The 17,802-nt window shown below is 36.1% G+C and overlaps 1 protein-coding gene across 1 annotated transcript in view; it reads left to right on the top strand.

Annotated features, from left to right (window-relative positions):
* Nucleotides 1–17,497, top strand: part of LIN9 (lin-9 DREAM MuvB core complex component) — a 111,368-nt gene extending 93,871 nt beyond the window's left edge. Inside the window, exons 12-15 of the mRNA XM_019920538.3 lie at nt 10,355–10,480; nt 15,079–15,258; nt 15,417–15,514; nt 16,009–17,497. Coding sequence (XP_019776097.1) covers nt 10,355–10,480; nt 15,079–15,258; nt 15,417–15,514; nt 16,009–16,114 — 510 coding nt within the window. The 3' untranslated portion in view covers nt 16,115–17,497. The remainder of the gene's footprint in view (nt 1–10,354; nt 10,481–15,078; nt 15,259–15,416; nt 15,515–16,008) is intronic.
* The last annotated feature ends 305 nt before the right edge of the window (nt 17,498–17,802 follow it).

Raw genomic sequence — 17,802 nt, 5'->3', positions numbered from 1 at the left:
TTATTTTAAAAAACCTTCAGAAGTATAGCAATTCTTTCAGATTTATGGATTACAGATTTTCTTGGTATACATTTTTTCCTAATTTTCTGTGACACATCAGGTTAGTGACATTGAACTAATTTAATATTTACGTTAATCCCAAGTGATTTTAGCACTGACTAGGAGTAATTTTATCTACCCTATCCCTACCCAGCCTCTGCCCTAACAAATATTTAATTTAATTTAATTAATTTAAATTAATTTTGAAGCTGCTAGCTAATTTCTGTTCTGTTTTTACCAAAATGACCTGAGTAGTTCACTATTTTTCATCTCAAAGAACTGGACATACTACTTTGTCCAGTATATTTTCTGATGGAATTTATTTAAAAGATGGAACATTGGTCTGATAAAGTCTCCTTTAATTTTGGAAAACTTAATTGTTTATCTAATACTTTACTCAGCAAAAGCAAACTACAGCCGCAGTTGTCAAAATACGAAATTAGATGTTCAGACTTTCAATTTGTAAAGCAAAGGGAGGAAAATGATTTTAAAATATTTAGTCACTTTTATGATACAACAAGGACAAATTTCTCAGCCATACACCTGAGAAGTTTTTATCAAGTTCATTCAGAGTTAAAGCTTTGAACTACCTTTTCTTGTCCAGATTACGTAGTATGTTAAAGTCAGTGAAAGTTTGTCTAAGCTTATTGACTTCAATATGCCTTTTCTATTTTGGATTATTAAAATATTTTTTAAATACATATACAAAGCATCCACATAGAAATTAATAGTGCATGTGGAATTTATTAAAATAGATTTGAATTGCCTCAACACTATTAGATATTGAACTAGCAGTCTCAGTATCTAATAATTGCTTTTCCACTTTGGAAATTTGACTTGTCATACATGGACATTAATAATAATTCAAGAGTGGAAAAGGGGATATCCCTGAGAGTTCTGTCTTAACCATTTTTAAAACCATGTATTAGTGGCTTTGGAAAACTCTGAATACTATGTTCTCTGTACTCCTTCCCTCTCTCCATCCACCACTGTGAAAGTTGGTGTTTTCTTGCCCTGAATATGTTGTCAGAATTGTCATATCATGTTTGTTAGTCCTCTTTTATTTTTGAGATTATGCATCTCTGCAGAAATTTCCTTACTAGTTAACTAGTCCTGAAAGTAGAATACATCCAAGAAAAAAAAAAAGTCCATTTTGTGTGCCACATTCAACCTGTATGTGACAACCTAAAGCAGCGGTCCCCAACCTTTTTGGCACCAGGGACTGGTTTTGTGGAAGACAGTTTTTCCCTGGACCAGGGGTGGGGGGCGGGGGATGGTCTCAGGATGATTCAAGCACGTTACATTTATTGTACACTTTTTCTACTATTATTACATTGTAATAGATAATTAAATAATTATACAGCTCACCATAATGCAGAATCAATGGGAGCCCTGAGCTTGATTTCACTTGCCACTCACTGATAGGGTTTTGATATGAGTCCGCAAGCAACTGATTTATTATGGTCTCTGTGCAGTCAAACCTCTCTGCTAATGATGATCTGTATTTGCAGCCGCTCCCCAGCACTGGCATCACCACCTCAGCTCCACCTCGGATCATCAGGCATTAGATTCTCATAAGCAGTGTGCAACCTAGATCCCTTGCGCACACAGTTCGCAGTAGGGTTCGCACTCCTATGAGAATCTAACACTGCCACTGATCTGACAGGAGGCGAAGCTCAGGCGGTAATGTGAGCAATAGGGAGCGGCTGTAAATACAGATGAAGGATGAAGCTTGGCTCGCTTGCCTGCCACTCACCACTGCTGTGCAGCCTGGTTCCTAACAGGCCACGGACCAGTACCAGTCCATGGCCTGAGGGTTGGGGACCCCTGACCTAAAGCACATTAGCTGATTATATAGGAGGGATTGATAGGAAACCACGCTTAATTATAGTAACTTATTTAAAAGGGCAGGTTTTTAAAATAACAGCCTTATTGAGGTATTATTCACATACCATACAATTCACCCATTTACAGTAAGTGGACAGTTCCGTGGTGTTTAGTTTACAGTTCAGTTCACAGGTTGTGCAGGCATCATCATAATCAATTTAAAAACATTTTCATTATCCCAAAAAAGAAACCCTGTATTTTTTCCTCATTTCACCTCTAACCACCCCCCCACCCCAAACCTAGGCAATCACTAATCTAATTTCTGTCCCCCTATTCTGGACATTTAATGTAAATGTGATCATTTGTGACTGTATTCTTTTACATAGCATAATGTTTTGAAGGCTCATCCATGTTGTAACATGTATTAGTACTTTTTTTTTTTTTATTGGCTGTGCAGCTTGTGGGTGGGATCTTAGTTCTCTAACCAGGGATCGAACCCAGCTCCTGACAGTGGAAGCGTGAAGTCCTAACCACTGGATGACCAGGGAATTCCCAGTACTTTTTATTACCAAATAATGTTACATTGTATGGATATACCACATTTTATTTATTTATTCATCATTGAGGGACATTTGGATTGCTTCCACACTGGCTATTATGAATAAGGTGACTATGAACATTCAGGTACAGGGTTTTTGTTTGTTTGTTTGTTTGGTTGTTGGGTCTTTGTTGCTGCTCGCGGGCTTTCTCTAGTTGTGGCGAGCAGGGACTACTCTTCGTTGTGGTGTGCAGGCTTCTCATTGCGGTGGCTTCTCTTGTTGCGGAGCACGGGCTTTAGGCACGCGAGCTTCAGTAGTTATGGCTCGCAAGCTCTAGAGCACAGGCTCAGAAGTTGTGGTGCATGGGCTTAGTTGCTCTGCAGCGCGTGGGATCTTCCCGGACCAGGGCTCGAACCCGTGTCCCCTGCATTAGCAGGCAGATTCTTAACCACTGCACCACCAGGGAATTCCCAATATCATACTTATTAGTGAGTGTTAAAACCTTCTCTTTAAGAGAAGGTTTTAACACTCACTAATAAGTATGATATTTAACACTCATTCTCATTGGGAATGAGATAAGGAGGCCTACTATCGCAGTTTTTATTCAGTAGTACACAGGAGGGCCTAGCCAGTGTAACAAAGCAAGAAAATGACGTAAGAGCTATAAAGATTGGAAAGGAAGAAATAAAACCGTTTTATCCACAGATAATGTGGTTGTGTACCTAGAAAATGTAAAAGAATCTGCAGATAAATTATTAGAATTAATAAGTGAGTTTAGCAAAGTTGCTACATTCAAGGTCAGTTTTTTTATTTAAGCAGTTGTGTTTCTATATATCAGCAATAAGCAGTTATAAAATGAAATTTCAAAAATACCATTTAAAACTACATACCTTGATATAAATATAGCGTAAGATATATTAAACTTCTATATAGAAAACTATTAAATGTTGAGAGAAATTAAAGAAGACCTAAATAAAAAGCGAGATATTCATATTCATGATTTCAGACACTATCTTTTGTAAAGGGGTCAATTTCCACCAAATTTATCCATAGATTGAATGTAATCTCAATCAAAATCCCACCTCTGTCTGTGTGTGTGTGTGTGTGTGTGTGTGTGTGTGTGTGTATAAGTGCGTTCAAATTGACAAGCTGATTCTAAAATTTATGTGGAACTGCAATAAGGTAGGATGACTTACTCTTGGATATCAAGACTTATTACAAAACTAGAGTTATTGAAGACTGTGTGCTACTGGCACAACATGGGCAAAAAGACCATGGAACAGAATACAGAGCCCAGTAATAGACTTGCACGTGTACAGACACTTGATCTATGACAAAGGTGGTTCTGCAGAACAGTGAAGAAAGAAAAGCCTTTGAAATAATAGTGCTGGATCAGTTGGTTATCAGTATGGGGAGGGGGTAAATCTCATAACATAGCCAGACGACTGGCATTTTAGATCTGAATGTGAAAGGCAAAACTATAAAGCTTCTAGAGATAATATAGGGGAATATTTTTAAGACCTTGGGATAAGAATTTTTTAATGAAATAAATAGAATATAGAAAACAATAACCGTAAAAGAAAAGATTGATAAATTGAACTACATTAAAATTAAAAACCTTTGTTCATCAAAAGATACAACTACAAGAAAAGGCAAGCCACAAAATGGAAGAAAATATTTACAGCACATATAATTGATAAAAAGCTTGTATCCAGAATATATAAAGAACTCTAAGTCAATAAGAAAAATATATGCAGCCCAATAGAAGACAGGAAAGAAAATTGAACAGATATTTTTAAAAAGAGGATATTCAAATTAGCAAAAAATTTTTTGAAAAGTAGTAACCTCAGTAGTAATCAGAGAAATGCAGATTAATACCACAGTGAGATACCACTCACACCCTCTGAAGTGGCTAATATTCAAAGACTACAGTATTAAAGATTGGTGAAGATATGAAGCAGCCAGAACTTTCTTATTCCATCACTTTGGGAAACTATTTAGATCTATCTACTAAAATTGAACAAAGTACAAAATGTCATAGCTGCACTATTCACATTGGCCAAAACCTAGAAGCAGGCCAAATGCCCAACAACAAATAGAACAGTAGAATGGGTGAATATATCATATTTCTACAAAGGTATAATATACAGCAATGAATGAACTAACTACAGATATACACAACAGTGTGGATGAATGTCACAAACTTAATGTTAACCGAAAGAAGCCAGTAACAAAAGACTGCATATATTGTATGATTGTATTTTATATAAAGTTCAAAAACTCAATTATAATGTTTGATGTCAGGATAATGGTTACTTTGGAGAGAGATGAAAGAGAATTGATTGTAAGGTGACACATGGAGGGCTTCTGGGGTGCTAGCAATGTTCTGTTGTTTGATCTGGGTAGCTTTTTCCCATTATCATTTTGTTGAGGTTATCACTGATGTACAATAAACTATACCTGTTTAAAATGTACAATTTGATGGGATATATTTGTGTGTGTATACATAGACATATGCGTCCATGAAACCATCACCACAAGCTAGATAACAAATATTTCTATCTTCTCGCTTCCCCCCACCAATTTCCCAAGCCCTTTGTAATCCATTCCTCCCTCTACTTCAGGCTCCAGCAACTACTGATCTAATTTCTATCATTATAAATTCATTTGTATTTTCTAGAATTTTATATAAATGGAATCATACAGTATGTACTCTATTTTTGCCTGGCTCTTTTCAATCAGTATAATGAGTTTTGATTCACCCTCTTGGTGGCACGTTTCAAAGTTCGCACAATATTGTTCCTTTTTATTGCTAAGTAGTATCTCATTGTATGGCTGTAGCACAATTTGTTTATCCATCTGTCAATGGACATTTGGATTGTTTACTGTTTTTAGTTATTGCAAATGAACATTCATGTGCATATGCAAAAAGGTGTGCATACAAGAATGTTTATTGCAGCATTGCTTGTAATAGCAAAAAAAAAAAAAAGGTAGAAACAATATGTCCATCTAAACAGGAGTGGTTAAATAAATCATGGGACAGCCATTCTTCTGGAGCACTATGTAGTTCTTTTTTTTTTTTTTTTTAATAAATTTATTCATTTATTTTTTGGCTGTGTTGGGTCTTCGTTGCTATGCATGGGCTTTCTCTAGTTGCAGCGAACAGAGGCTACTCTTTGTTGCAGTGTGCAGGCTTCCCATTGCGGTGGCTTCTCTTTGTTGGGAGCACAGGCTCTAGGCACGCAGGCTGCAGTAGTTGTGGCATGCGGGTTCAGTAGTTGCGGTTCGCGGGCTCTAGAGCACAGGCTCAGTAGTTGTGGTACACGGGCTTAGTTGCTCCATGGCATGTGGGATCTTCCTGGACCAGGGCTCAAACCTGTGTCCCATGCATTGGCAGACGGATTCTTAACCACTGCACCACCAGGGAAGTCCCACACTATGTAGTTCTTAAAAGCAACAAGCTAGATCTGTCTATATCAACATGGAAAGCTCTCTAAGACACATTAAGTAATTGGACAAATTGTGGAATAATATTTATAGTAGGATCTCATTTTTATAAAAAGCTATACAGGGCTTCCCTGGTGGTGCAGCAGTTGAGTCTGCCCGCCGATGCAGGGGACACGAGTTCTTGCCCCGGTCTCGGAAGATCCCACATGCCACGGAGCGGCTGGGCCCGTGAGCCATGGCCGCTGAGCCTGCGCGTCCAGAGCCTGTGCTCCACAACGGGAGAGGCCACAACAGTGAGAGGCCCACTTACCGTAAAACAAAAACAAAAACAGAAAAAAAAAAAAAAAAGCTATACATATATGTGTATAAAATGCCTTGAGAAAGTGACTGGAAAGCTGCAGACCAAACTATTAATAATACTGTACTGCACATTAGAAAGTTGCTAAGAGAGTAAATCTTAAAAGTTCTCATCACAAGAAAAAAATTCTGTAACTGGTGATGGATGCTAACTGACTTATTGTAGTGATCATTTTGCAATATATACAAATATAGAATCGTTATGTTGTACACATGAAACTAATAGAATGTATGTCAGTTGTACCTCAGCTTAAAAAATAATTACAAAATTTTAAAAAAAATTATTTATTTATTTTTTTTGTGTGTGTGGTACGCGGGCCTCTCACTGTTGTGGCCTCTCCTGTCGCGGAGCACAGGCTCCAAACGCGCAGGCTCAGCAGCCATGGGTCACGGGCCCAGCCGCTCCGCGGCATGTGGGATCTTCCTGGACCGGGGCACGAACCCATGTCCCCTGCATCGGCAGGCGGACTCCCAACCACTGCACCATCAGGGAAGCCCCCAAAATAATTAATTTTTTAAATGACTTATCCCTTCCCTAATCTCCTTCTGACATTCTTTCCCTTCCTTCTCTTTCACTGCATCAGACCCAGTGGTGGAGGAATTGTTTTTTGGTTTTTTTTTTAACATCTTTATTGGAGTATAATTGCTTTACAATGGTGTGTTAGTTTCTGCTTTATAACAAAGTGAATCAGTTATACATATACATATGTTCCCATATCTCTTCCCTCTTGTGTCTCCCTCCCTCCCACCCTCCCTATCCCACCCCTCTAGGTGGTCACAAAGCACTGAGCTGATCTCCCTGTGCTATACGGCTGCTTCCCACTAGCTATCTATTTTATGTTTAGTAGTGTATATATGTAGTATATTTAGTATATTTAGTAGTGTATATATGACATATATGTATATATATGTCCATGCCACTCTCTCACTTTGTCACAGCTTACCCTTGCCCCTCCCCATATCCTCAAGTCCATTCTCTAGTAGGTCTGTGTCTTTATTCCTGTCTTACTAACTAGGTTCTTCCTGACATTTTTTTTCTTAGATTCCATATATATGTGTTAGCATACGGTATTTGTCTTTCTCTTTCTGACTTAGTTCACTCTGTATGAAAGTCTCTACATCCATCCACCTCACTGCAAATAACTCAATTTCGTTTCTTTTTATGGCCGAGTAATATTCCATTGTATATATATGCCACATCTTCTTTATGCATTCATCCAATGATGGACACTTAGGTTGCTTCCATCTCCTGGCTATTGTAAATAGAGCTGCAGTGAACATTGTGGTACATTAGTCTTTTTGAATTATGGTTTTCTCAGGGTATATGCCCAGTAGTGGGGTTGCTGGGTCATATGGTAGTTCTATTTGTAGTTTTTTAGGAACCTCCATACTGTTCTCCATAGTGGCTGTACCAATTCACATCCCCGCCAGCAGTGCAAGAGTGTTCCCTTTTCTCCACATCCTCTCCAGCATTTATTGTTTCTAGATTTTTTGATGATGGCCATTCTGACTGGTGTGAGATGATATCTCATTGTAGTTTTTTTATTTATTTATTTATTTTGCGGTACGCGGGCCTCTCACTGTCGTGGCCTCTCCCGTTGCAGAGCACAGGCTCCGGACGCACAGGCTCAGCGGCCATGGCTCACGGGCCTAGCCGCTCTGCGGCATGTGGGATCTTCCCAGAATAGGGCACAAACCCGTTTCTCCTGCATCGGCAGGTGGACTCTCAACCACTGCGCCACCAGGGAAGCCCTCTCATTGTAGTTTTGATTTGCATTTCTCTAATGATTAATGATGTTGAGCATTCTTTCATGTGTTTGTTGGCAATCTGTATATCTTCTTTGGAGAAATGTCTGTTTAGGTCTTCTGCCCATTTTTGGATTGGGTTTTTTGTTTTTTTGTTATTGAGCTGCATGAGCTGCTTGTAAATTTTGGAGATTAATCCTTTGTCAGTTGCTTCATTTTCAAATATTTTCTCCCATTCTGAGGGTTGTCTTTTGGTCTTGTTTATGATTTGCTTTGCTGTGCAAAAGCTTTTAAGTTTCATTAGGTCCCATTTGTTTATCTTTGTTTTTATTCCCACTTCTGTACTGCAAAGCTACAGTAATCAAGACAGTGGTACTGGCACAAAAACAGAAATATAGATCAATGGAACAGGATAGAAAGCCCAGAGATAAACCCACGCACATATGGTCACCTTATCTTTGATAAAGGAGGCAAGAATATGCAGTGGAGAAAAGACAGCCTCTTCAATAAGTGGTGCTGGGAAAACTAGACAGCTACATGTAAAAGTATGAGATTAGATCACTCCCTAGCACCATACACAAAAATAAGCTCAATATGGATTAAAGCCCTAAATGTAAGGCCAGAAACTATCAAACTATTAGAGGAAAACATAGGCAGAACACTGACATAAATCACAGCAAGATCCTTTTTGACCCACCTCTTAGAGAAGTGCTGGAGGAATTCTGACTGATGCAGTCTAGCTTCAGATCCAGTGTGCTTACCACTTATTGGCTGTGGTACATGGACGTCAGATTCCTCCATATGTAAAATGGGAATAATTATAGTACCCTTCTCATGGGATGGTTGTAAGGATTCAGTGAGATTCTGTTAAACACTGGAACAGTGCCTGGTACATTATTAATAGTGTGTGCTGTTAAGCAAAGCATTTAACTTTCCTGGACTTCAGTTTTCTCATCTGTAAAATGACAAGGCTGAACAAGATGATCTCTAAGGTTTCTGTTAGCTTAAACAATTACAATACTGTGATTTAGTGCTAGTGTAAGTAATTTATCCCTATCAGTCTAGGTATACTTTTCCCTTCTTAACTGTACTTGTTTCCCTGGTACGTGATGATCTGCTTTCTCAGAAATCCTCTGAAAAAAGAAGTGTGGTTAAACTTGGCTTGACTGAAGACGTCTCATTGCAGCATTTGTAACTGGAGCAGAATGGATAGTGTAGTTTATTGGAGGTGTTATGAAGAGAGGAAAGGAAATGGAATCCAAGTCCATTTACACTTACTGGTAGGAAGCAAATATGAAATGATAGCAGTGATGATAAGAGTTAATATTTACTGAACATTTTCTATGTGGAAGGTAATATACTGGCATATATTATTTCATTTAATCTTTACCATAATCTCATTAGGTAGATGTTCTTGTATCCCCATTTTGAAGATGAGGAAACGGGCACAGAGAAATTAAGGAACTTGCTTAAGGTCACACAGCTAGTACATAATGGAGTTGGAATTTGAACATATAATGTGATTCTAGCACCCATGCTTTTATCCATTGTGCTATATTGAATTGATTCCAGGTGGAGAATCAATTGAGATTTAGTAACTAGAACACTTCAAATGAATATATATAATTTTTTACCAACTTTTTATTTTTAAAAATGATAAAGTTATAAAAAAGTTGAAAGATTTATATAACATATATATAGATTCAACAATTTTGCTTCATTTAATCTCTCTCGTGCACTCTCTCTCCCTCTCTCTCTCTCTCTCTCTCTCTCTCTCTCTCTATATATATATATATATATATATATAGACACACACACACACACACACACACACACACACACACACGATCTCTGTTTTTTAAAAGGTAAATGACAGGGACTTCCCTGGTGGCGCAGTGGTTAAGAATCCACCTGCCAATGCAGGGGACACAGATTTGATCCCTGGTCTGGGAAGATCCCACATGCTGCGGGGCAACTAAGCCCATGTGCCACAACTACTGAGCCTGCATGCCACAACTACTGAAGCCTGCACGCCTAGAGCCCATGCTCCGCAACAAGAGAAGCCACTGCAGTGAGAAGCCCGCGCACCACAACAAAGAGTAGCCCCCGCTCGCCGCAATTAGAGAAAGCCCGCGCACAGCAACAAGGACCCAACGCAGCCAAAAATAAATAAATAAATATATTTTTTTAAAAAAAGAGTAAATGACAGGCATCATGACACTCCTAAGAACCATCTCCTAAATAGCAATAATACCATTATCACATTTAAGAAGTATAACACTGAGTACAGACTGTTTTAATTACTTTTAGTCTATTTTGAGTAAGTCCAATGTCCTGTTGGAAATTGAAATCACATTGTTAAAAATTTATCAAAATCTGACTTTTTTTTTTCTTCTCAGAAATCATATTCCATGCCCATTGGCATTGAATTTCAGCGGAGATATGCAACAATTGTTCTAGAGCTTGAACAACTGAACAAGGACCTAAACAAAGTTTTGCATAAAGTTCAACAGTACTGCTATGAGGTAGGTAATTTGTATGAATTTCCCTTGAGGGGATTGTGACCTCCAGTCTTTTTTTTTTTTTTTCCACTCTTATCTGAAGCTTAATACTGTTACATCACATTTTAGAAAATCCAAATTAAGCCAAGATCCTGTAGCAGAACCATATTTTATATATATTTCTATTCCTTACAGCATCAGTATTGAAGAGTGCTTTATACACAGTGAGCTATCAATTCTGTTGGTTTTCTGTTTGTTTGAATTACAAATGATTATATTATAGCTCTCCTGAAATTTAGAAATATCCAGAAAAATAATTTCTTTTAATTCCACTACCCCAAAGACTATATTTTGGTTTACTTCCTCCTAATTTTTTTTTTTTTACCATACATACTTTTTCTCACAAAGTTATGATCATGCTGTGCATATAATTTTGTTTGGTCCTTTTTAAACTTTATATTTGGGAATTCCCTGGTTCAAACTCCGTGTTTTCACTGCCGAGGGCCCAGGTTCAATCCCTGGTCAGGGAACTAAGATCCCGCAAGCCATGCGGCGTGGCCAAAACAATTTAAAAAATAAATAAAAATTAAAAAAATAAACTTTACATTGAACTATAGATTCTTGAAGTTCAGTCACATAGATTATAGGGTTATTTGTGAATTATCATTACTGTTATCATTATCATGCACATATAATTATATATATGAAGGTGGTTCAACAGGTTCACCTAAAATTTGAGTTTCTTACTGAAAGGTAAGAATTAGATGATTGTGATGAGTTTAGTGTGCTCCTGCATTTGCTTTCTTAGAGGCTGTATATTTCCAATAAAGCCACTCTTATTTTTTTTTTCAAGTATAGTTGATTTACAGTGTTTCAGGTGTACAGCAAAGTAATTCAGATACATATATATATGTATCTGAATTTTATATATATATTATATATATAATTATGTATATTCTTTTTCAGATTCTTTTCCATTATAGGTTATTACAAGATATTGACTATAGTTCCCTGTGCTATACAGTAGGTCCTTACTGTTTATCTGTTTTATATATGGTAGTGTATATCTATTAATCCCAAATTGCTAATTTATCCTTCCCCCACCCCTTGGGAAACCCTTTGGTAACCCTTTATATGTCCCCTTTTCTGTGTCTGTGAGTCTATTTCTGTTTTGTAAATAAGTTTATTTATATCATTTTTTAATCTTTTTTTGGTATCATTTTTTTAGATTCCATGTTTAAGTGATATCATATGATCTTTGTCTTTATCTGTCTGACTTACTTCACTTATGATTATCTCTAGGTCCATCCATGTTGCTGCAAATGGCATTATTGCATTCTTTTTTATGGCTGAGTTATATTCCATTGTATGTATGTACCACATCTTCTTGTTTTGTTCTGTTTTGGTTTTTTCTTATATTATACCACATCTTCTTTATCCATTCATCTGCTGATGGACATTTAGGTTGTTTCCATGTCTTGGCTGTTGTAAATAGTGCTGCTGTGAACATTGGGGTGCATGTATCTTTTTGAATTAGAGTTTTCATCTTTTCTGGATATATGCCCAGGAGTGGGATTGCTGGATCAAAATGGTAACTCTATTTTTAGTTTTTTAAGGAACCTCCATACCATTCTTCATACTAGCTGTACGAATTTATATTCTCACCAACAGTGTCTGAGGGTACCCCTTTCTCCACACCCGCTCCAGCACTTATTATTTATAGAATTTTTGATGGTGGCCATTCTGACCAGTGTGAGGTGATACCTCATTGTAGTTTTGATTTGCATTTCTCTAATAATTAGAAATATGGAGCATCTTTTCATGTTCCTGTTGGCCACCTGAATGTCGTCTTTGGAGAAATTGTCTCTTTAGATCTTCTGCCCATGTTTTTATTGGGTTGTTTGCTTTTTGATATTGAGCTGTATAAGCTGTTTGTATATTTTGGAAATTAATCCCTTGTTGGTTGCATTGCTTGCAAATATTTTCTCCCATTCAGTAGGTTGTCTTTTTGTTTTATTTAGTTTCTTTTGCTGTGCAAAAGCTCTTAAGTTTAATTAGGTCCCATTTGTTTATTTTGCTTTTGTTTCCATTACTGTAGGAGGATCCAAAAAAATCTTGCTGCAATTTATGTCAAAGAGTGTTCTGCCTATGTTTTCCTCTAGGAGTTTTATAGTATCTGGTCTTACATTTAGGTCTTTAATTCATTTTGAGTTTATTTTTGTATATGGTGTTAGAGAATGTTCTAATTTCGTTATTTTACATGTAGCTGTCCATTTTTCCCAGCACCATTTATTGAAGAGACTGCCTTTTCTCAATTGTATATTCTTGCCTCTTTGTTGTAAATTAATTGACCATAAGTGCATGGGTTTATTTAAAGCCGTCTCTATTTGTGATATCAGATTCTTAAATAGTTTTTTATGACACTAGCCTCATAGATAAGTCCCAAAGATCTGCCATTGGTGATGTTATCAATCCACTTGAATAGAACTGAGGGAAATGAACTGTGATTACCTGTATCTAAACTCTGAGTATATTTTGCTCATTCCTTTAGCCATCCATTATCATTTATTTTTATTTTCCGGGTAATTGTCATTTACCTACTAGCAATATGTGTGTCCTAGCAAATAGAGTTCTCCCCATGGACTAGCAACCATCCACAAGAGGTGCAAACCAAGCAGTCCAAGAGAACATATAACAAAACATGCAGAAGTGGATTGCTCACCAGTCTTTTTGTATCTCATTATGTACGCAAGGCCATATGTGATAGGCTCATTTCCTAATGGAGTAAAATGATTTAATTTTCACAAAGTTCTTACGGAAGTACAATATTGATTTTAAAATAAGAACAAGCAAGTCTACTTCTAAATATATACCAAATATATGTGGACATGTATTTACCAAAAGATATACACTAGAATATACATAGCATCACTGTTCATTATAGCCAGAAATAAGTAATTACCCAAATACCCATCAATACTAGAATGAGTCAGTAAACTGACATATAATATACAATGGAATTCTCAGCAATAAGAATGAATGAACTCTGGGACTTCCCTGGCGGTCCAGTGGTTAAGACTTTGCCTTCCAGTGCAGGGGGTGCAGGTTCGACCCCTGGTCAGGGAGCTAAGATCCCACGTGCCTTGCAGCCAAAAAACCAAAACATAAAACAAAAGCAATACTGTAACAGACTCAATAAAGACTTCTTTAAAAAAATAGTTCACGTCAAAAAAAAAATCTTAGAAAAAAAAATGAATGAATGAACTCAACTACTCACAACACTATGGATGAACTCACACATATGTGAACATATTTGTTCATATGTAAATATTGAACAGATAAAGTCAGACACAAAAGAATATATAATGCATGATTCCATTTATGTAAAAGTCAAAAGCCAGCAAAAGCCAACATACAATACTAGAAGTCGGGATGGTGGTTACCCTTGGAGTATTATACTGGAAGATGACAGTTGGTCTCTGAGGGGCTGGTGATGTTCCATTTTAATCTCGATGCTGATTTCTCATGTTTGATCTGTGAAAATTCATTAACCCATACACTTTAGGATTTGTATCCTTTTATATGTTTATGCATACTTCAATTTAAAAAAAACTTTTAAGTGTTAGAAGACAAAGTTCTTCACTGCAGTGTTACTGATAATCGCAAAATATTAGAAAAAACCTAAATGCCCATACATAGGGAGTTGGCTAAACTTATGGCACGTCCCATGGTGGAGCAGTGTGCTGCTCCAAGAATGACCAAGGAAGCTCTCTGGGATGATTAGGAGGCACATGGCTACCTTAACCGAGGTGACCAGAGATAACAGCAGCAGTAGTGGCACAGATAAACATCATGCGCCTCCTGATCACCATGCGCTGACAAGAACTCAACATCACTTTCGTGGTGTTCCTGCCAAAGGTGTATAACCTTAGTCTAATCAAAAGGAAACAGACGGACCCACACTGAGGGATATTATGCAAAATAATTGGCTGGTGCTGTTCAAAAATATCAAGGTCATGAAAGACCGAGGAACTGTTCCAGAGTAAAGAAGTCTAGAGAAACAGGACAACCAAACGTTTTCAGGGGGAAAACGAGCTATGTGTTGGGACAGTTGATGAAGTCTGAATATAGACTGTTAGAAAATGGCGTTATAAATAGTGCTAAATTCCTGATTGTGATCACTGCACTGTGATTATGTAAGAGAATATCCTTGGACTTAGGAAATACAAACTGGAGTATTTAGGGGTAAAGAGGCACAGTGTTTGCAACTTATTCTCAAATAGTTAAGAGAAAAAAAATTATATACAGACAGAGAAAGATCAAATGTTAAGTCAAACAGTAAACCATAAGCAGTTAGTGAATCTGGGTAAAAGGTTATCAAGAGTTTTTTGTTCTATTCTTTTTTAGAAGTTTTAAAGTATCTCAAAATTAAAAGTTACCAAAAATATAAAACAAATCAGAAAAAAAATAGAGGAGAAAAAACCTCTAAGGTAAGAGTGAGCATCATTTTTGTTATAAATGCTAGATTTATAAAAATCTTAACCTGAAAACAGGGCACAAACACACAGAAATTATCATGGCCTTATGAATGTACATTTTATGTTTTAATCATCTGTATTCAGCTTGCTCCAGACCAAGGGCTCCAGCCTGCAGATCAGCCGACAGATATGAGACGAAGGTGTGAGGAAGAAGCACAGGAAATTGTTCGGCATGCAAATTCCTCTACAGGACAGCCCTGTGTTGAAAATGAAAATCTGACAGACTTAATCTCCAGGCTTACAGCTATTTTATTACAAATTAAGGTAAATTTCGGAGAACTTTTCGGAGAAAATATTAAGAATATTTTCTTAATTTTGACACCTAAACAAACTATGCTAATTTGTTGCTAAAAAATTAAACAGGGTGTTTGTCTGTATCTAAACTATAATTCAATTAAATTTTGAAATATTTTTTCCTTTAGTGTCTGGCAGAAGGAGGAGACCTGAATTCCTTTGAATTTAAATCACTTACAGATTCATTAAATGATATCAAGAGTACAATAGATGCTTCTAATATCAGGTAATTCATTAGATGTATTCTAATTATTTTTATATTAAATTCATAGTGATTTCCAGTATAAGCTTTAAGACTTTTACATATTTATGAAGTATTCATACGATTTTTATCCTTGAAATAAATTGTAAACGAGCTTTTCGGTTATATCCAGTCTATTGACAGAGTAGAATTTTCAGACGGATTTTTTTATACAAAGGAATCAGAAGACATATAATATTTAGGTTTGGGTTTAGCATGGATTTCAACTTAGAAGTCTTCCCCAAAGAGAGATTCGTCCTCTCTTTCCAGTACTCCTGTGGCTTCTTTGCTTCTTTCAAATATACTTTTTCAATTACTACTGAAGTAGAATTATGGCTAATGTAAAGGGAAGATTTCTTACTTACCTGGGGTCATTATCTTAGCTATTTCCTAACAGCAATTCAGCTCTACCTTTTTTAAAAATTGTTTTTCTTCATTTTGTGAGATAATGTAGTTAACCATGTTTCTTCTTTCTTTAGTTGCTTTCAGAATAATGTAGAAATTCATGTTGCACATATTCAGAGTGGCCTGAGCCAGATGGGAAACTTACATGCCTTTGCAGCAAATAACACCAACAGAGACTGAATAGAAGATTTAATTATTCCAACTGCATAGGACATTGTTTTTGAGAAGTTCTCTTCCTTTATATAGGCTTCCAACACCAAATAACCTAACTGCTGGAAAACAAGGGAAATTTAAATCTCCAAATAAGGCATTTTAATATACTGTACTGCTTCTTAAACCAGCATTGCTGACCAGCATTATATTTATTTTTCTTTTATTATTCAGCTGCAGTAGCACTGCTTATGTTACATATGTTTATTAGCAAGTACTTTTAAACTGAAAATGTCTGAACATAATATAATTTCATGGAAGAATATGTTGACCATCTTTTTAACGTGCATGAATTCAACCCAACCCATGCAGACAACTACTGCAATGGAGAACGTGAAGAAACATGGTCTTTTTGTGCATTATGCATGGCAATGTGGAAATTCCATCTAGAAAATTACAACTCCAGTTCATTTAGTTGATCACCACCTCAGTCTTCAAAAGATAACATCATGAGATATGGGAAGTCCTCATTTTTAGGAAGCCACTGGAATATAGGTGGGAAATATGGACTTTACAAGTATATATGATAATATACTTGCAATGTGACATGGTTCTATAGATCATTTTATAATAATAAATATTTTAATTTATCATAATTTATAAAAGAAACCTTTGTTGTTTGTCTGTTGAAAGAAAATGAAGGAGCAGGAAAGAAACATTACTGCAAGATGCTTAATTTCAGCAAATGGATTTGGCATGTCTCTTCCCGTCAATTCAGGGGAAGATGTGCTGTTGTTATGGGATTTATTTTTTAAAAGAAAAAGACTGATAACACACTATTTTCATATTTTTTGTTTATTTGCACAACTCTTGAACCAGATTACTGGTTAAAATCCAACAGTTACACAATTTTTAAAGTAAAAAGATTTTATAAGGAAAACAAATATAATAGCCAGTGCTAGGAAGAGGAGAAAAAGGTTTGTATTTGGTTGTGGGCTTTTTTGGTTTTTGGTTTTTTAAGGAAAACCCTGCCTAAGATGTTAATCTTGTAAAAAGTGTGTATTTGGAATTTTCTCTGTTTTAATATAGAATATTATAAAGTCAAAATAAAATGAATTGTTTTCAGATTTGGAGTTTAAGATATAGCTGTAGAAGTGGCTTTGATTCTTTTAGATGTCTCATAAAATGAGACTTTTTATATGTTAATGTATAATAAAACTGAAACAAGATTATTTTCCATTTGAAATTTTTGTATAGTTTAAAAATGCTTCCATATTCTTTGTTGGTATTGTGCCACTGCAGAACTTTAGTGCAGAGTTTATATTTAGCTAAACTGTTATGTTAATTAAGAAATGCATAAATCTTTTATTCTTAATATTTGTAATTCTAAATAAATTGATCTATGAAAATTAATATGATCTACATTTTCATTTAATTAATACAAGTTGATAAGTATTCCATTTAAAAAGTTTTTAAAAATTATCATTTCCACTAAATTATATTTTTAGGAAAAACGGTACAGATTAATTACCAAGTCATTTTGAATTAAAATATCATTAGGGTTTTTTTTCCCATCACTGTGGAAAACACTAAGCAAGTAAGTTACTTGGCTTACTATATAGACCTAGAGAAGGGTTTATTTTTATTTTTATTTTTATTTTTTTGCGGTACACGGGCCTCTCACCGTTGTGGCCGCTCCCGTTGCGGAGCACAGGCTC

The sequence above is a fragment of the Tursiops truncatus genome, chromosome 1 (assembly GCF_011762595.2).
Source record: "Tursiops truncatus isolate mTurTru1 chromosome 1, mTurTru1.mat.Y, whole genome shotgun sequence".
Classification (NCBI taxonomy): domain Eukaryota; kingdom Metazoa; phylum Chordata; class Mammalia; order Artiodactyla; family Delphinidae; genus Tursiops; species Tursiops truncatus.
Note: the sequence above shows the minus strand (reverse complement) of the source record. Positions and strands in the feature narration are given on the sequence as shown.